General features: G+C 45.2%; 2 protein-coding genes across 4 annotated transcripts; both read right to left on the bottom strand.

The window, feature by feature from the left end:
• Positions 1–7,532: 7,532 nt before the first annotated feature.
• LOC124484614 (glutamine synthetase-like) lies at positions 7,533–10,360 on the bottom strand. Its single transcript, XM_047045605.1, has 6 exons — positions 10,179–10,360; positions 9,666–9,824; positions 9,340–9,486; positions 9,032–9,159; positions 8,133–8,332; positions 7,533–7,859 (listed from the first exon to the last, which is right to left on the bottom strand). Exons 1-6 carry the CDS (start codon positions 10,345–10,347, stop codon positions 7,556–7,558), a joined length of 1,107 nt encoding a protein of 368 aa, XP_046901561.1. The 5' UTR covers positions 10,348–10,360; the 3' UTR covers positions 7,533–7,555.
• A 1,501-nt stretch (positions 10,361–11,861) lies between these two features.
• LOC124484587 (glutamine synthetase-like) lies at positions 11,862–16,409 on the bottom strand. 3 transcript variants are annotated; one of them, XM_047045564.1, is made up of 7 exons: positions 15,708–16,409; positions 14,152–14,337; positions 13,606–13,767; positions 13,275–13,421; positions 12,988–13,115; positions 12,677–12,876; positions 11,862–12,395 (listed from the first exon to the last, which is right to left on the bottom strand). In XM_047045564.1, exons 2-7 carry the CDS (start codon positions 14,318–14,320, stop codon positions 12,092–12,094), a joined length of 1,110 nt encoding a protein of 369 aa, XP_046901520.1. In that variant the 5' UTR covers positions 14,321–14,337; positions 15,708–16,409; the 3' UTR covers positions 11,862–12,091. The 3 variants fall into 3 exon arrangements, with proteins under 3 accessions (XP_046901520.1, XP_046901522.1, XP_046901521.1); XM_047045566.1 differs by having other exon boundaries at positions 13,048–13,115; XM_047045565.1 differs by having other exon boundaries at positions 14,152–14,334.
• Between the last annotated feature and the right edge of the window lie 3,358 nt (positions 16,410–19,767).

Below are 19,767 nucleotides of genomic sequence, written 5' to 3'. Positions count from 1 at the left end.
CTGGAAAGTGATCCGACATGCCGAAATAGTCACATGACTTACATTTTTTAACAAGAGCTGGCTGTACACAATTAGTCAGGTGGCTGAGCGGTTAGGGAATCGAGCTAGTAATCAGAAGGTTGTCGGTTTGATTCCGGCTGCCCAATGACGTTGTGTCCTTAGGCAAGGCACTTCACCCTACTTGCCTCGGGGGGAATGTCCCTGTACTTACTGTAAGTCGCTCTGGATAAGAGTGTCTGCTAAATGACTACATGTAAAGTTAAATTAGGCTTCTTTCTTTTCACCCCAGTAAAATATAAAGAACACTGCAGGGAAACCAACTGCGAGACACACACACACACATGACACAAACACACAAAATGACACAAACACACACACAACACCAACACACACACATGACACAAACACACACACATGACAGAGGCAAGCACAAACATATGCACACACACACACAAGGGAGAAATGGTGACTAGGCTGTTACTACTGTTAAGGATAGTGTAAACTGGGTGTTGAGAGGGAGAATGATGCACGGTTAAGCATCGGACCAAGTTATTTGTAGTTTAATTAGTAATGATGCAATCACAAGATACATAATGAAAACAATACACCAAGATGTCCGTAGTCTAGTACAATGAATCAGTCGATGATGCAACAGCAGTCATCCCACCAAAACAGAGTATAAGATTAGAACGAACGAAGGCCTTCGTTGAGAAAGTGGTCGTGACAGAATATCAGAGAAAGTTCTGCCCCTCCCAAGTTCTGTCTCCCCGCCCTTGGGTGACAGATCTTGTACTCCCCAAAGAGGGAGGTCTGGTGAGTGGCCATTGGTCAGGAGACCTTGGGGTGGCTATTGTTAACCAATTAAATGTCCAGGGCGTTCATGCTGGCGCAAGGTGGGCAGTCCACGGACCTGGTGATGTTAGGAGAGGGAGGGGGCAGAGAAGACCCACAGGTCTGGTGTTGTTCAGGGAGGGGGGTGGACGAGACCCACAGGTCTGATGCAATCCAAGGGGGGGGGGGGGGGTTTGAGTTCTCCAGAGTTGAGAGCAGGTCATCTCGAGGTCCTGATGATATACGGGGTGGGGTCTTCAAGGGGAAGGGGAGAGGGTAAGACCACTCCTAGGTCAGATGATGTAAAGGGGCAGATGGGCTCCAAGGAGAAGGGGGCATCCAGTGAGAAGGGGGGGGGGGGCAGAGTCTCCAGGGGAAGGGGGCATCCAGTGAGAAGGGGGGGGGGGGGGGCAGGGTCTCCAGGGGAAGGGGGCATATTATCCATAGTAAGAACTGTCCGGTCTGACTCGTCCTGAAGCAGAGAAGAGTTATGTTCCCAGCATCACCTTATCTCCCAAGTTGACACTTTTACTCCCATGAGCTGACTAGCTCATTGTGCTCACACCAGTCCCTGAGCGTCACAAACTCGCCTCCCAAGTCAGTTTGCCTGACATCTGCATTCTTGTCCACACACCAAAGTTACATTTCAATGTTTCTTATCTGTTACTTTATTAAATCAATTGATCACATTCAATATTTGTATCTTAGTTATTAGCATTACAAAACATGTGTGTTTACATATTCATATTAGATATTGATTGGTATAGCAGCATTGATCAGCAGTATAATGCTATCATTTCCTCACAATCCCTCCTTTGACACCACTATGTGGTGTCAACATTAAAACTGGATATTTTAAAGTTTCATGGATCCCTCCTTTCACACCCTCTAAAGGGTGTGACAACACAAATTCAAAATATACCAGTCTGGCAGTAAAGGCAAATCAGTTGTTAACTAGGTTAAACATGCGTAAAACACTTAAGCAATGAACCAAAATACAGTCAAACTAGATGTTAAAATGCAAAATCAGTCGATAACTAGGTTAAACATGCGCATATGGTCATCAAAACAGTCAAAATTTAATATTTTTAAAGTTTTCATGGATCCCTCCTTTCACACCCTTTAAAGGGTGTGACTACACAAATTTAAAATATTATGAACCTGTGTGAGCAAACAATGGAGGTTAGTTCAGATGAGCAATAAGAAACAGTCAGTCAGATTACAGGAAGATATATATGACTTTTTTTTTTTCTAGAACTCACCCTCCTTTCACACCCTCTAAAGGGTGTGACGCCTTACGATCAGTCAATCTGTTAAACAGAACATTAAAAGAGTCAATACATGTAGAAAGAAACTGTTAATTCGGACAGGATATTTTAAAGTTTTCATGGAATCCCTCCTTTCACACCCTTTAAAGGGTGTGACAACTAACACAAAATTTAAAATATCCCGTTAAGGAACACAATGCTTAGAACGATAATAATGAGACTATGCAGCGTTATGGCCAAGTGGTGTGGACACACTGGACACAGTGGGAAAACCCTAATGATGTTATAGGGGAAAACCCACCGTCACTCCGCAGAGTGGACATTCGACATCCATGTACCCACGGCAGACCTGAACATACTCACAGGTCCCCTTCACCACATACATACAACTTTAGCCAAGCTTTTAGAATTGTAATAAAATAAATTTGAGAACATTGAATAACAATCAAACTGGACATTACTGATTAAGATATGTCCCAGTGTAAATAAGGACGTGATTAGTGAAAGTAAAGGGGTTCAAAAGATAATGCCGTGAGGAAAGAGAACATGGCCCTAGCGACAGCCGTCGCTCCAGTCCTGTCCACTTGTAGCCTCACAGAAACGCTCGATCTCTGAGTGAACTTCAAATTCCACAATTTCCTCCAGATAACACTGTGCCTGCTGCCCTAGATTGGCTGCAAGTGTGAAGGTTCGACTATAATTTGTGATGCCAGCTTCTCGAAATATTCTGCTTGTGCTGGATACTGTTCTTTTATTTCCTCCTTGTTTATGCACTGCAGCGATCCTGCAAACACAAGTTTGTATTCTTCCTCAGTTAATGCCACTCTTCTGTTGGTTGTGGGGTCTTTTTTACCGCTGCCTTCTTTAAACCCAGTATCTGGGTTGACTGTGTATTTGGTCTGCCACCAGTCTAATATTTTATAACCTGGCCTTAATTCAACGTGCGATGGACGCCACTCCATTTGTCCTCTCCTTAAAGACACATAAACATAATTTTCTCTTGTTTGAAACAGACATAAAACAAACATGACAGATACATATAGGCAACATAAGGCAAACATAACAGACACACACAGATAGCAAGGTCACGTCTGACCATAAATACTTGTTGTTCCACCACTGGTTGGAATCAAACAATAACAGCTGTAGTAATGCCATGTACCACTAGTCGGAGCCAGACAAAATAGAACTGCAATAATGCCATCCACCACCAGTCGGAGCCACAGACAAAACACAACTGCAATAATATAATCCACCACCAGTCTGAGCTCACCAACCACCCAACTGCCACCAGCCGGATCCAGGCTAGTAACAGCTGCAACCCACTGTCACCAGTCAATGCCAACCACCAAAATAATTGTAACCTGTTGCTGGTCGTAGCTGTGGGTAGAGTCTCAAAGATCCATACATACACATCAGTATTAGAGAGAGAGAGAGAGAGAGAGAGAGAGAGAGAGAGAGAGAGACAAGGAGTTTAGTTGGCACCGGTAGGTCTCAGCTCCTTGACCAGAGAGAGGTAAAGAGAGAGAGAGACATAGAGAGAGAGAGAGAGAGAGAGAGTGTGTGTAGTGCAAGAGAGGGGAGGGGAGGAGAGGGGTGGGGAGGTGTGTGAAGGGAGAGAGTGTGTGAGAGGGGAGTGGTGGGGAGGTGAGGTGTGTGAAGGGAGAGACGAGAGGGTGTGTGAGAGGGGAGGGGTTGGAGGGGAGGGGTTGGGAGTTGAGGGGAGGTGTGTGAAGGGAGAGAGTGTGTGAGGGGGGGAGGGGAGGGGAGAGAGGAGAGGAGGGGGGAGGAGAGGAGAGGGGAGGTGGGGAGAGCGAGAGAGAGAGGGCGAGAGTGAGAGAGTGTGTGAGAGGGTAGGGGTTGGAGGGGTAGGGAGTTGAGGGGAGATGTGTGAAGGGAGAGGAGAGGAGAAAGGAGAGGAGAGGAGTGGAGAGGGGAGGAGAGGAGAGGGGAGGAGAGGAGAGGGGAAGGGAAGGGAGGGGAGGTGTGTGAAGGGAGAGTGTGTGAGAGGGGAGGGGTGAGAGGAGAGGAGAGGGGAGGGGAAAGGTGCGAGGGGAGAGATACACATTATTAACCCAACAATGCTAAGAGATAGCGAGAGAGAGAGAGAGAGAGCGAGAGAAAGGGAGAGAGAGAGAGCTTGTCTAAAATGCGCCATGCTCGAACCTCGGCATGGCCCCATCCCGACAATGCAATAGAGAGAAAGGGAGAGAGAGCAAGAAAGGGAGAGATACACATTATTAACCCAACAATGCTAAGAGATAGCGAGAGAGAGAGAGAGAGAGAGAGAGCGAGAGAAAGGGAGAGAGAGAGAGCTTGTCTAAAATGCGCCATGCTCGAACCTCGGCATGGCCCCATCCCGACAATGCAATAGAGAGAAAGGGAGAGAGAGCAAGAAAGGGAGAGATACACATTATTAACCCAACAATGCTAAGAGATAGCGAGAGAGAGAGAGCGAGAGAAAGGGAGAGAGAGAGAGCTTGTCTAAAATGCGCCATGCTCGAACCTCGGCATGGCCCCATCCCGACAATGCAATAGAGAGAAAGGGAGAGAGAGCAAGAAAGAGAGAGAGTCTGCTTGTGAAATGTGCCCTGCTCGAACCTCGGCATAGCCCATTCCAGCAATGCAGTAGATAGGGAGAAAGAGAGAGAAAGCAAGAAAAAGAGGTTTGCTACTCCTTAAATCTCCACAAACATATTATTTACGTCTATCTCAAACAGCCAGGTGCTCCCGTCACAGTGCCGCATTCTGCCGGACCCCACCTCGTTTTCCAATAGACACACTTAGAAACAGCCAGGTGTTCCCGTCACAGTGTGACCACTGCCAGGCAACGCCCCGTACCACGTAGAAACTGCCGAGCGCTCCTGTCACAGTGCCACATTCTGCCAGACCTCACCTCGTTTCACAATAGACACAATTAGAAACAGCCAGGTGTTCCCGTCAGTGTGACCACTGCCAGGCAACGCCCCGTACCACGTAGAAACTGCCGAGCGCTCCTGTCACAGTGCCACATTCTGCCAGACCTCACCTCGTTTCACAATTACAAATGTATCATTGAGTTTGCATCAACGTTAATCTCTCTATGGACAATTTGATTCAAAGTGTGCAGCCCAGAGTCACAGTACAGTGCAGTTTAAAGACACTCACTCCTAAAAGCTAAAGTCCTAAGCTATGCAGATTTCGTTTAAACAGGCTCTGCTTACCTTATTTTTGTGGATATCCAAGTGAGTGTCAGTGAACCACAGCTGTCCCGCTCCTGCCGGCTGGGGTCCCCTTCTCAGGGACCTCTCGTCCAGATCTCTCACCCAGGCACGTCGGAAGGTCACCAATTGTTAAGGATAGTGTAAACTGGGTGTTGAGAGGGAGAATGATGCACGGTTAAGCATCGGACCAAGTTATTTGTAGTTTAATTAGTAATGATGCAATCACAAGATACATAATGAAAACAATACACCAAGATGTCCGTAGTCTAGTACAATGAATCAGTCGATGATGCAACAGCAGTCATCCCACCAAAACAGAGTATAAGATTAGAACGAACGAAGGCCTTCGTTGAGAAAGTGGTCGTGACAGAATATCAGAGAAAGTTCTGCCCCTCCCAAGTTCTGTCTCCCCGCCCTTGGGTGACAGATCTTGTACTCCCCAAAGAGGGAGGTCTGGTGAGTGGCCATTGGTCAGGAGACCTTGGGGTGGCTATTGTTAACCAATTAAATGTCCAGGGCGTTCATGCTGGCGCAAGGTGGGCAGTCCACGGACCTGGTGATGTTAGGAGAGGGAGGGGGCAGAGAAGACCCACAGGTCTGGTGTTGTTCAGGGAGGGGGGTGGACGAGACCCACAGGTCTGATGCAATCCAAGGGGGGGGGGGGGGGTTTGAGTTCTCCAGAGTTGAGAGCAGGTCATCTCGAGGTCCTGATGATATACGGGGTGGGGTCTTCAAGGGGAAGGGGAGAGGGTAAGACCACTCCTAGGTCAGATGATGTAAAGGGGCAGATGGGCTCCAAGGAGAAGGGGGCATCCAGTGAGAAGGGGGGGGGGGGGCAGAGTCTCCAGGGGAAGGGGGCATCCAGTGAGAAGGGGGGGGGGGGGGCAGGGTCTCCAGGGGAAGGGGGCATATTATCCATAGTAAGAACTGTCCGGTCTGACTCGTCCTGAAGCAGAGAAGAGTTATGTTCCCAGCATCACCTTATCTCCCAAGTTGACACTTTTACTCCCATGAGCTGACTAGCTCATTGTGCTCACACCAGTCCCTGAGCGTCACAAACTCGCCTCCCAAGTCAGTTTGCCTGACATCTGCATTCTTGTCCACACACCAAAGTTACATTTCAATGTTTCTTATCTGTTACTTTATTAAATCAATTGATCACATTCAATATTTGTATCTTAGTTATTAGCATTACAAAACATGTGTGTTTACATATTCATATTAGATATTGATTGGTATAGCAGCATTGATCAGCAGTATAATGCTATCATTTCCTCACACTACCCACAGAAAGCCAAAGGACAACACATGTGGGATGAGACAGATGCTCCCTTGACAACAGACGCGGTGGTTGCCAAGTTACCACTGGTATCCATGGAAATTACACTGATCCTGTCTGATGAAACCAGCATGTAGTGAAATATCTTCAGGCTTATAGAATTTGAATTCTAATCATTTCTAGCTAGCCCTGTTCGAACTACCCCAGTCAGAGAAGCCTCGTGTATCTGTAAATAAACAACCTTAACAGGAAGTCCATGTGTCCAACTGTGAATCCATCATAAGTAAGAAGTGCTTACAGTGGAGTTGGAATTGTGGGATATATTACAGTAACCGTCTATAATCAAGTAGCGATCTGGTCAATCTTTTATAGAACCTGTTCCCTGACACTTCATAAGTTGTGGATGTATATCATAAGATTTCAGCATGACTTTTACACAGAATCTAATTCCTGCCAGAAACGAAAATATACATTTTTGCCTAATGTAGCACCCACGACTAGACAAGACCACCACATACATTTTAGGAGAATGTAACCGTTCAGGGAGTGTGATCATATGAAACTAAGTTTTGTCATTTAGGCCTTGTGAGAGTTTCTGTTGTGTCTGTCTCTCCCTAGTGGTCCTTTGACAGAATACATGAATCTTGTCAAATGGAACACAGTTTTAATGTGTCCAATCCAAAGCACTGAATATATAACAATATCACTTGTAATAAAATTATACTACATTTTAAAAGTGTGGAAAATTATCTGAAAACTATAAATTTGTTAATGGCTATCCTGTAACGAGAACTAAAGTTCAAGAAAGTGTAATTTAGAAAAGCAGTCTTAATAAACTGTCCAGGTACACAAGATATATGAATGATATATGAAAGAGTGAAATCAAGAGATTTTTCTTTTTAATGTATGATATCAGGTAAAGCACTCATTAAGGCTTCATTATGCGGTGCATGACCTTTATAAACAATAAGGTCTTATATTTCATCTTCCTCTTCATCCAGCAGGCAGGTGCGTGCGATGGCAGCCGTCACAGCATACGGGTCACAGTTGGCGGAGGGGCGGCGGTCTTCAAAGTAGCCCCTCCTCTCCTGACCCACCTGACGAGGGATGCGGATGCTCGCCCCACGATTGGCCACGCCGGCAGAGAAGTCGTGGATGTTGGAGGTCCAATGGAGGCCGGTGAGACGCCTCATGTTGTCCTGGCCGTTGTGAGGGTCGTACACCTTGATGTGCTCCGCGTGTCGAGTGCTAAGCTTCTCTATGGCCTGCTCGATGTACCTGGCCGCCACAGAAGAGGAACTGAGCTGTAAGTAATCTCATAGCTGCAGTACAGAGTTTTATCTATTTGTTTCAAGCCAGTTCTCTTAATAGCAATTCCAAAAGGAAAGTCAGTTTTTTGTGGTAAAAACAATTCAAAACATTTGACTACTGTGTTCTTCGTATTGCACTCAGACTGTACTCCCAGTATGAACATAGAGCATGAGTTTGCATGAGTGTTATTTTGTGCCGTTATGGTGTGTGTGTGTCTGTATTTTTGTGTGTACTACTCACTGCAGTCCTCCCTCTGCCCTCATGTCTTTGGTGCTGAAGTTGGTATGGCAACCCGCCCCATTCCAGTCACCCGTCATCGGTTTAGGGTCCAAGGAAGCCACGACCCCAAAGTCTTCGCTCACGCGGTGGAGCAGGAAACGGGCCATCCACAGGTGGTCTCCCATCTCAATCCCCTCACAAGGACCCACCTGGAACTCCCACTGCCAGGAGAACCAGAAGGGGGGGAGGGAGGGAGGGAGGGAGGGAGGGAGGGAGGGAAGGAAGGAAGGAGGGAGGGAGGGAAGGAAGGAAGGAAGGAAGGAAGGAAGGAAGGAAGGAAGGAAGAAGGAAGGAAGAAAGAAAGAAAGAAAGAAAGGAGGGAGGGAGGGAGGGAGGGAGGGAGGGAAGGAGGGAGGGAAGGAGGGAGGGAGGGAGGGAAGGAGGAAGGGAGAGAGGGAAGGAGGGAGGGAGGGAGGGAGGGAGGGAGGGAAGGAGGAAGGGAGAGAGGGAAGGAGGGAGGGAGGGAGGGAGGGAGGGAGAGAGGGAAGGAGAGAGGGAAGGAAGGAAGGAAGGAAGGAAGGAAGGAAGGAAGGAAGGAAGGAGGGAGGGAGGGAGGGAGGGAGGGAGGGAGGGAGGGAGGGAGGGAGGGAGGGAGGGAAGAAAGAAAGAAAGAAAAAGAAAGGAAGGAGGGAGGGAGGGAGGGAAGGAGGGAAAGAGGGAAGGAGGGAAGGAGGGAAGGAGGGAAAGAGGGAAGGAGGGAGGGTCAATGGAAGACAGCAGGGGAATGATTGAGACGAAACACAAAAAACAAATCGGCTGTGTGAAAGCATAAAAATGTCAGTCAGATCTTGTAAAGCAGCAGGAGCAGTAACATCAGTATTGAGCACAGTAACTACATTAGATCATTAGGTTTACTGTACCTGTGAAGGCATGGTCTCTGCATTGGTCCCACAGATTTTGACTCCAGCATAGAGACATGCCTTGTAGTGGCACTCCACAATGTCCCTGCCGTAGGCACAGTCTGCACCGACGCTGCAGTAGTATGGGCCTTGAACATGAAGACCAAAGAACAAGGGAAGTGAGAGATTCATTAAGATACTGAAACTTCCATGTCATTGAATGTCATGCATATTTCATGTCTAAGATTGTCTAAGAGTTTTAATTCATTCATAAGCCTTAACCCTAACTTTACTCCAAAGTAAAGAAATGGTGGGTTTATGTAACTCACCTTGGGGAGCAGGGAATCCATTTGAGGGCCAGCCATAGGGGCGTCCATCTGTCCCCAGGAAAGTGTACTCTTGCTCCATTCCAAACCAGGGAATGTGCTCCTTCACCTTCTCCATCACCTTGTTACAGTCTGAGCGCAGGTTAGTCTCTGCCCAGGAAGGAGACGAGATTCCTCAGACCAACTGTCACATGCGTTGTGATAGATTCATTTATAAGGACTTTTATGTTATTGTTCCCATATGATTAGGAGTTTATTTTTGCTAAGAAAAGGGAAGGAAGGATCTTTCTTCCAGGATAAAAAAGCTTTAAAAAACAGGTTTACAGTACCAGTAGGGAGGCGGGTGTGTTCGAGCACCTCACACAGAACCAGTTTGTTGGGGTCTAGTGTGAAAGGGTCCCTGAATATGCACACTGGGTTCAGGTACTTGTCACTGTTAGACCTGTCCTCCACGTCGGCCAAAAAGAAAAAATTCCATTCCGGAATGTCTAGCAATAGAACAACAACAACAAAATGGAAACAAAATAATCAAAAATGTCAAGGCCAACTTCAGCATGACAAAACACGTTCTAAAACCAATAATAGTAACAATTAGTCATTTTGGAAATGTAATTGTTTTTGGGGGGACAAATAGCTTTTATTGCCCCCGAAGAAGCTTAAATGGTAAGTCCTTCATAACACCGTTCATATTCTTGGAAAAGCTATTTTATACTACAGAATGCAATTAAATTTACTACTGGACTTGTGCTATATCTATCTACCAATAGATTCTAAACACATTTTAAGGTATTTTAACCACACAGTAAAACCAGTCCACACAGGACTGTACACAGAGTGTTTACCCTCCAGTCCTTGGGGTTCTCTGTCCAGGGTTCGAGTCTTGTTGCGCAGCCCCTCCCCAGAGCCGTCGACCCAGACGTAGGTGACCTGACACAAGCCCCTCTGAGGGAGAGACAGGTAGTGCTGCCGCAGGGTCTTGTTCAGACCAGAACTGACTGACACAGACGCCATCACGACCCAGAGTCCTGCTGGGGGGACACAGACAGACCTGGTGGATTCACTCCAAGACATGCTTTATAGGTAAACTTGCCATTCAAAAGCAATTTAGCTTGTAAGGAAATACCTGAGATATTACACACAAAAAAAACTAGTGACTTACCGTTGGTGATCAGATGAAGTGATGTGGGAACTCCAGAAGAAGACTGAGGTGCTCAAACTTGTCGTGGCTTTTATATGGCACGGTATGCAGATGGGCAAGCTATTGTGATTGGCTTGAGTTCTACCTTTCAACATACCGGACCATTTAGGATAACAATTCTAGGGATACTTCAGTTGTGCTACAAGGAATACAATGCTAGACACAAAATATACCGTGTATTTCCGTACATTTTTTTTTTATTTTATCAACAAAGGTATCTGTCTGCCATTTTTTTGTTTTTGCATCAATATTTCCATGCCTCAGAGAGATCAGTTTGCATTTAAATAAATGTATACATATATTTTCTCAACATGTAAACCTACAACATAACATTTTAATTAAAAAGAAAATCTACGTTTTAGATGAGGAGTAAAGCTTTCTGAAAAGCTTAAAAAGAAAGGCCATTAAATGGCCACCATGGCCCTGGTTCTTCCAATGCACAAATGAGGCTTGTCCCGCAGCTATGCACAGCTAAGGCAAAGGCAGCTCGAGTCTAAGATAGATTTTAATGCAATCTTACTATTATTATTAAAGTCTTATAAGTTTATCATTGAGAACACTAAAGCAGCCAACAAAGCTAGATTACAGTATCTCAATGGTCCACAGGTGCTAAAACCAATGACCTGGCCACTAGGGGGCCAAGTAAGCAAGGTTTCAACAGGTACATTTTAACGGCTTTAAGATATTACATATTTGTTTGTTGCAGGGCTTTTGTCCTTATAGAAGAAGCCACTCACAATGTCAAAGAGTGAAAATAAATAAATGTTGAGAACTCAGAGGGCGCCAATTGAGGTATTGCCAGTTCTACCGGTGAAGTCAGGAATGTTTAACAGGCGTGCGCATGACAAAACACCTTTGACTCACCATTAAAATAAGACAGAGGTCCAGTCACATGTTAATAACAACACAGCACAGAAAACAAACTGACAAGTCCAGTTTGTCCCAAACCAGTAAGGTCTGTCGGTCTTTTCTTAAAGGAACCATGACTGGTGTGCATGTTGGTGTGTGCTGGTCAGGGGTGGGAACCTACATTTCACATTTAGTCATTTAGCAGACGCTCTTATCCAGAGCGACTTACAGTAAGTACAGGGACATTCGCCCGAGGCAAGTAGGGTGAAGTGCCTTGCCCAAGGACACAACGTCATTGGGCACAGCCGGGAATCAATCCGGCAACCTTCTGATTACGAGACCGATTCCCTAACCGCTCAGCCACCTGACTCCCAGATGTAAGGTAGGCATCCCAAAAGGACGCGACCTAACCTTGGTGATCATCTGATTCTAAGAATGTTCACACTCAGGCTGTAAGCTAAAATCTAGTGATCTCACATCATCTGAAACACCTTTTTATTATTTTGGAATTAAAACAATGACTATTACAGGACAGTAATCATACTGATATCAGAAATACCTATTAGACTGGAATCGTACCATATATCTTATCAAGGAATTTCCAGCTCCTGGGATCAGAAAATAAATATCACAGTTAATAACAAATCTGATAGCAGGTGAAGTACATAGATTCAGAATCCATTTACAGAACATGACCTTTATGAGGTCTTATATTTCATCTTCCTCTTCATCCAGCAGGCAGGTGCGTGCTATGGCGGCCGTCACAACATACGGGTCACAGTTGGCGGAGGGGCGGCGGTCTTCAAAGTAGCCCCTCCTCTCTTGACCCACCTGACGAGGGATTCGGATGCTAGCCCCACGATTGGCCAAGCCGGCAGAGAAGTCGAGGATGCTGGAGGTCTCGTGGAGGCCGGTGAGACGCCTCATGTTGTCCTGGCCGTTGTGAGGGTCGTACACCTTGATGTGCTCCGCGTGTCGAGTGCTAAGCTTCTCTATGGCCTGCTCGATGTACCTGGCCGCCACAGAAGAGGAACTGAGCTGTAAGTAATCTCATAGCTGCAGTACAGAGTTTTATCTATTTGTTTCAAGCCAGTTCTCTTATTAGCAATACCAAAAGGAAAGTCAGATTTTTGTGGTAAAAACTATCCAAAACATTTGACTACTGTTTTCTTCATATTGATGAATTGCACTCAGACTGTGCTGCCAGTATGAACATAGAGCATGAGTTTGCATGAGTGTTATTTTGTGCCGTTATGGTGTGTGTGTGTCTGTATTTTTGTGTGTACTACTCACTGCAGTCCTCCCTCTGCCCTCATGTCTTTGGTGCTGACGTTGGTATGGCAACCCGCCCCATTCCAGTTCCCCGTCATCAGTTTAGGGTCCAAGGAAGCCACAACCCCAAAGTCTTCGCTCACGCGGTGGAGCAGGAAACGGGCCATCCACAGGTGGTCTCCCATCTCAATCCCCTCACAAGGACCCACCTGGAACTCCCACTGCCAGGAGAACCAGAAGGGGGGGGAGGGAGGGAGGGAGTTTGAAAAAGAGAACAGAGCATTATATTTTGTTCATGGGCAGAACACAGTGACAATCAGATGAGGTTTTACCTGTGAAGGCATAACCTCTGCGTTGGTTCCACAGATTTTGACCCCAGCGTAGAGACATGCCTTGTAGTGGCACTCCACAATGTCCCTGCCGTAGGCACAGTCTGCACCGACGCTGCAGTAGTATGGGCCTTGAACAGCAACAGGAATGAGGTAGACAAGACAAGGAAGTCACATTCTACAACGTCCTATGACTTATGCATATTTGTAATTCTACAGATATTTCCACTAAGTTATGTTTGAACTTCATCACAGTTTTATCTCCAAAGTTGTGGGTTTATGTAACTCACCTTGGGGAGCAGGGAATCCATTTGAGGGCCAGCCATAGGGGCGTCCATCTGTCCCCAGGAAAGTGTACTCTTGCTCCATTCCAAACCAGGGAATGTGCTCCTTCACCTTCTCCATCACCTTGTTACAGTCTGAGCGCAGGTTAGTCTCTGTCCAGTGGAGACAGGGAGGAAAAGAGATTCCTCTGATGGACTTTCACATACATGAACAATAATATTTTAAATGTTTTAAGACATAACAAGGAACTTGTTTACTCGCTTAGAGAGTGAGAGCCCCCCCCCCCCCTCCCCCCAAAAAGAAAAGATACAATTCTTCAGAACAGGTTTACAGTACCAGCAGGGAGGCGGGTGTGTTCGAGCACCTCACACAGAACCAGTTTGTTGGGGTCAAGTGTGAAAGGATCCCTGAATATGCACACTGGGTTCAGGTACATGTCACTGTTAGAACCCTTGGCCTGTAAGGTGCTGGAACCGTCAAAGTTCCATTCCGGAATATCTGCCAATAGATACAAAAAAATAAAATATATATATATAAATATATCAACTAAACAAACACCACCGAATTTGTTGGTTTTGAATTCACCGCTTTAAAATTTAAATGTGAATTTATTTCAATGTAAACAATTATCTGATCAAAAAATTCAAGGTTCAGAAATTCAGGTTCCTCAAATTCAAACAGTAAAATTCTGATAAAAAAATTATAAACATTACAATTCATGCTTAATTTATTTGAAATTGTATTAAAACTAAATTCAGGCTGCTCAAAATCGAATGGTGAAATTCAGATCCCCAAAATGTTAGCCAAAAATAATTGAGCCCAAAACCTTTTATACAGTCAAACTAGTTCACGATGAGATAAGATAGGACTGAGAGTGGTTACCATCCAGTCCTTGAGGTTCTCTGTCCAGGGTTCGAGTCTTGTTGCGCAGCCCCTCCCCAGAGCCGTCGACCCAGACGTAGGTGACCTGACACAAGCCCCTCTGAGGGAGAGACAGGTAGTGCTGCCGCAGGGTCTTGTTCAGACCAGAACTGACTGACACAGACGCCATCACGACCCAGAGTCCTGCTGGGAGTACACAGACACACACAGACCTGGTGGATTCACTCCCAAGACATGCTTTATAGGACACAGGCGGGGAGGGGACGGGGGACATGACCCAGACTCATGGTGGGGGAGGACGTTTCTCAGTTAGATCAACACCTGAAAAGGGGACACTCGTGTCCCATGTTCAAGTTCAAGTCTTTTACTTGTCAGTTACACAGAACAACACAAGGTTAGACTGGGCACTGAAATTCTTAAGACAAGACAACGCAAGCACTTGGCATAACATAACATATAAGTACACAGAACATAATTTACATCTATGCTGAGCTTAAAAAGGTGAAACTTTCTAAATATACAGATAGCAATAAATGATCGACTATACTAACCCTAATACTAAAACTTCCTAAATTACAGATAACAATAAAGAGTACACGATACTAACCCTAAATGCACATAAAACCTGTTTCAACCCTATAACCTATTCTAACCTAAGTGGAGTACAGTAGAATAGTGCAAATTTGCAGATCAGTGACTAAGTCAATGACCATACAGGAGCCTGGGCGCCATGTCATATGATATGTTCTTCATAGGTTGTTCAATCATAATACCAGTCTTTCCGATCAAGCACAGTCATTTATTCGTACACTTGCTTGACATAGCTACTCTCGTGGTTGAATGGTTATGCATAGCAGGTCTAACCTGTAGAGTGGCTATTTGTGTACCTGAAACAAAAAATGCAGTTCCTGAAACTTCAAAGTTTTATTTTCCTTTTCATCATCTATAGTTTATTGTTGGTTTTGTTTTCAGTTTCAGACCAGCTTCAATAAGTCGAAACCACTCAAGCAGAAACTGGGTTCTAAAAATACATAAAGCTGTATTGAAGAGTAACCAATGAGATGTACAGTACATGTTATCAGTTACTCTTCAATAGAGTTATATTTGGCTGCAAAGGGAAAAACAACTTTAGTAAAGAACATAACCACTACTAAATCATTTACTCAGGTAGCAGTCGCTCAGGCAATATAACTCATTGTAGACCTAAACCAAATATGCATAACTCCCTATTATCCTTTGTTATCACAAGGTGTGGGGCTATTTTACCCGAGGCTATGATAATAAGAAGGTGTACCCGATCTCAAAAACCTTCAATATTCTCTGCTAAGACTGTGAGTACTGATTAATTCATAATTAATTATCCTCGTCCTTATCTATCTGTATCAGTATCCTACACTAAATGACATGTTTAGTTTTCGTTTTACTTTTTCTAATAAAATCAAATAAAAGGACACCATCAATTATTCAAATAAGTCTCACTGAAAACATTACATTATACATAAGTCTTTCTGGGTGTGAAAAATACCAGCCGAATTGATAAAAATATTGTGACTTACCGACTGTTTAAAAAGCAGATGCAGTGATGATGTGGTGTCTCTTGAAGGAGAATAGTGAGATGTCTAAACCAGTTTGGTCTTTATAAATGACATGTAGATTTTCAAGTTCATGACACAAGCTCACGTGCTACAATTTTATACACACTTGGTTGGACATTTTAGGGCATAGTTATCAAAGGCAATTGCCACAAAAATTGTACACTGCATTTTAAAGCATTTTCAGTTTTGTAACCAGGATCAGGTTCCACCTCAATTGTCGCAACATGGTTACATACAGTATCTGTCAGTCTGTGGCACTATGTGTTTGTTTTCAAATATCTTCATCTCTCTGATTCAAATCATTTCAAGCACAGCAGAAAAATACATTACCCAGTATTATCAGTACATTTAAATGTTATTTGTTGTGGAGTTTTTTTTAAAGCCACACACAAACAACAACCCCAGAGTAACCTGCCTCGATGACTGATATTCATGGGAGTGGTATGACACACTCTCCAGTCAGCTTTGTCCCTCCACGAGGCAAGCATAGACCTGCACTGCACTGCACGGGCCATCTGCTGACTGCAGGCTGCAGTGTGCTTAGCCAGGCCTCACAGCTCAGTGCACAGGAGCACACAATGACAGGCTAAAGACCGGCGAGGCTGGTCATGAGTCCCTCCTTACACGTCCACTTTCCACCGGGCCGACCAGGAGAGCAGGTGGGGCCGGGGTTAGTGATGATCTTAAAGGATGGGCCACAGGAGAGAGAGGGGGGGGGGGGGGGGTGAAGGAGACAGAGAGAGGGGGGAGGGGGGGGTGAAGGAGACAGAGTGGGGGGGGGGTGAAGGAGACAGAGTGGGGAGGTTGAAGGAGACAGAGGGGGGGGGTTAAGGAGACAGAGTGGGGAGGGTGAAGGAGACAGAGTGGGGGGGGTGAAGGAGACATAGTGGGGGGGGGGGGTGAAGGAGACAGAGGGGGGGGTGAAGGAGACAGAGGGGGGGGGTGAAGGAGACAGAGGGGGGGGGGGGGTGAAGGACACAGAGGTGTGGGGTGGGGTGAAGGAGACAGAGGGGGGGTGAAGGAGACAGAGGGGGGGGTTAAGGAGACAGGGGAGGGAGGTAGGGGTGGGGGGTGACAGGGGAGGGAGGTGGGACATGAGTGCTTCTGAGGTGCTGAGGCTGGAGGGACACTAGGGGTTATTTGGACCATAGTCAGGTTATGCTACAACACTGAAGTCTCACGTGGGAAAAGGCAAACATTAAATGCTGTATAAAATATTAACTGCCAATTGTTAACCTTTGTTAAAATATTTCCATTGTTAATGATAGAAAAATATGGTTCCATGTTCTTTTCTCCAGGGCTCTTTCTCCATAGGGATCAAGTCACAGTGGATCACAGATCAGTCAAGCAGAAGTTTTACCACAGTGCACGACGGCTCACATCAAAAGAGAGTATCCTACACTGAGGATTCAATGTCTGTCAGTAAGCCCACAGACAGTAGAATGGATGGGCGCGCGGGGGAACATTTTTATAATATTTGCACTCTTGTCAAGCTTTTCTAACAATCCGTCCGCTTTTTCTCCAGTCTCGTCCTCTCTCTGTCCTGGTAGGCTGACTACCAACCCGCCAGGAGCCGTGACAAACCCGGGCGCTAAGGAGAGAGAAAGAAAAATAATGCTTTATCCAAAGCGACGTAGCCTAGGCGACGGTTACAAATATCTCTACAAGACTACCAAAACAAATCCCAGCGCTCTCTCTGTCACACAAACACACATCATTCCAAGTTCATAGCTATCTCACCTTGTGCTGCACATCCGCCCGGCCCGTTTGCTTGGCTTGGCGGCTTGCTGCCGGTACTGCATCCAACCACACACCAGCTCGTGGGCTATCATCATATACAAAAGAAATATGAGCAGGGCGGGATCCATTCAGTCCAACGGCAATGGCCCGTGCAAGTAAAAAGAAACGGTTTGGCGCGAGGATTCCAAACCAAGTGGCTTGCGTGAGCATGCAGGGTAGAAGGAGAGCGCTTGAAATCGAGCAATTGTCTCGAGAACAAAATTCCTCCCTGTGGATGTGGGTCTGGTGATCTCCTGCCCACTCCAATAGACCGCACGCGCCTGGTGTCAGTGCTTACAGTCAGCATGTAGGCTACAGTACCGACCCCACCCATGTAATGCTATATAATCATAACAAATAAACGAATACATTCACTAACTAATGAACCGGATCTTTCATTTATAGCAATTTCTTCTCAAGGTATTGTGTGTGTCATATCATAAGAAAACTATTGATGAAACCGACATAAGAGAGATAGGGAAGAGGTTGCCGTGGAGACGGCTGTTGCTAGGGTGGGATGTCGTCACCCACTGTTTTTTCCCCTGAAGGTTGAATGACCAGATAGTCCGTAGATATGCATCGAACTGAAATGTCCATTAACTACATTTAAAGGAAATGTCGCTGAATTGAAAATGTACCACGTTGAGTATGTGAATCTGCCACATATGAATGTAAAATAAGTGGTTAAAAAAGGATTGGGAGTAGTCCACGTTTTCAGCAGAACAGTTCCAGTAAACGCAAACAAGTTCGTTCACGCAATCAATCCGGTTTGATTAGAATTTTAAGTTCCTGAAATGAAAGCATAACCTCTGGCATTCCATTATTGGACAGGGTTCGTCCTTAAATGACACGTCTGGGAAATGCTGCTATTATTCTATTGTTTAGTCACCGAGTATTCTTCTACACGTAGGCCTAGTGATTTTTGGGTGTAAATAGGTTAAAATCACAAAGCACAAGTACTATTAAATCACTATTTATTCAAGCAACAGTTGATCGGGCCATCTTACTCATCGTAGAAAAACAACACCTGCAAGAGCCATTCCCTTGCTTGTACTAGAAGTCAACAGAAAGGGAAAAAAATATGATCAGCACATTTCTTTAAATCCAAAATGATTTAGGTACAAATCCTTAATTCTTCTTTGTCAAACAAATAATTTTCTTAAAATGTTAATATGGGAAATTCTCAACTCTCGATGCAGAACCATAGGCAGAAATCCTGGTGAGAATATGATTGTCCTCCCCAATAAATCACTGTAAACATAACTATGTAATTTCAAAAATATTAATAAAATGCAATGAAAGTGCTTTGATGATTGTGGACACAATGGCGCTTTTTTAATGTGATGTGTTACAGCAGTAATTTTGGTGTCCCCCTCAGGAATTGCTCTTGAGAAAATGTTTGTCCCCCCCCAATGTTGATAGCAGATTGTTGCCACTGTGCAGAACTATAGGGAAACACCGCTCCCATCACTAGCCTGAGGCCAGACTGTTACTCTTTCTATTTCTGTTAACCAACACAGTCTCCCTCCCTCCCTCCCTCCAGGCTTGTCTCCCCTGGTCATCCAAGAAGGACCTCAGGACACGGTCACTTGCTTTTCTCTCAAAACCTTCAGGATCAGTTTACATGTGAGGGATTGTGTGTGCGTGTGTAGTACGCAAAGCCACCTCAAGGTGACAGTGTTGCTCTGCTATCCTACGGTACGTGTACCATAGATGTGTATACAGTAGACACAGCAAGCCTGCTCTTTCACGATGGTGTCCATTGTTATTTTTGCAGACTGTTAGTAAAATGCACACCATTCCTTGGCACTAACCACTGTTACACTGTTAGAATTGTGTGTGTGTGCGTATGTGTGTGTACGGGTTTCAATGTGTTTTAGTTTTTTGTATCAATATGTAGAAACAGACCCTGTAAAACTTACTTGACATTTCTTAGAGGAAGATTGTCATCTTGTTTGAAGAAGCTACAACTCACATTTGCACGGTTAACACTTGTTCACACTTAAGCCAACAGACAGATGTTAGCTAATGTTCTGCAGTTATGCTATAGGCTGTAGCACTGCAGTTATGCTATAGGCTTACTAACATATAACAACACTAACTGTGGGTATACTGTAGACATGTCGAGGATGACAGAGGTGTGAAGGCCACAGAACAAGAGAGCTACTTACAGTGTTTACCCTCATCTTCCTCTTTTCACGGTGCAAGACGTGAGGCAAGACGTGAGGTAAGACGTTTTGCG

Source organism: Hypomesus transpacificus, chromosome 22, assembly GCF_021917145.1.
Source record: "Hypomesus transpacificus isolate Combined female chromosome 22, fHypTra1, whole genome shotgun sequence".
Lineage (NCBI taxonomy): Eukaryota > Metazoa > Chordata > Actinopteri > Osmeriformes > Osmeridae > Hypomesus > Hypomesus transpacificus.
The sequence above is the reverse complement of the archived record's forward strand: the minus strand, read 5'-3'. Positions and strand labels throughout refer to the sequence as shown.

What these genes read in the sequence shown, in the direction of transcription:
- LOC124484587 (XM_047045564.1), bottom strand. Translation starts at nt 14,320, where the DNA reads ATGGCGTCTGTGTCAGTCAGTTCTGGTCTGAACAAGACCCTGCGGCAG. An exon ending in AGAACCTCAAGGACTGGATG is followed by an intron (nt 13,768 to 14,151) that starts GTAACCACTCTC and finishes ATCTATTGGCAG; the next exon opens with ATATTCCGGAATGGAACTTT. An exon ending in ACACACCCGCCTCCCTGCTG is followed by an intron (nt 13,422 to 13,605) that starts GTACTGTAAACC and finishes TCCACTGGACAG; the next exon opens with AGACTAACCTGCGCTCAGAC.
- LOC124484614 (XM_047045605.1), bottom strand. Translation starts at nt 10,347, where the DNA reads ATGGCGTCTGTGTCAGTCAGTTCTGGTCTGAACAAGACCCTGCGGCAG. An exon ending in AGAACCCCAAGGACTGGAGG is followed by an intron (nt 9,825 to 10,178) that starts GTAAACACTCTG and finishes TTCTATTGCTAG; the next exon opens with ACATTCCGGAATGGAATTTT. An exon ending in CAGAGACCATGCCTTCACAG is followed by an intron (nt 8,333 to 9,031) that starts GTACAGTAAACC and finishes TTCTCCTGGCAG; the next exon opens with TGGGAGTTCCAGGTGGGTCC.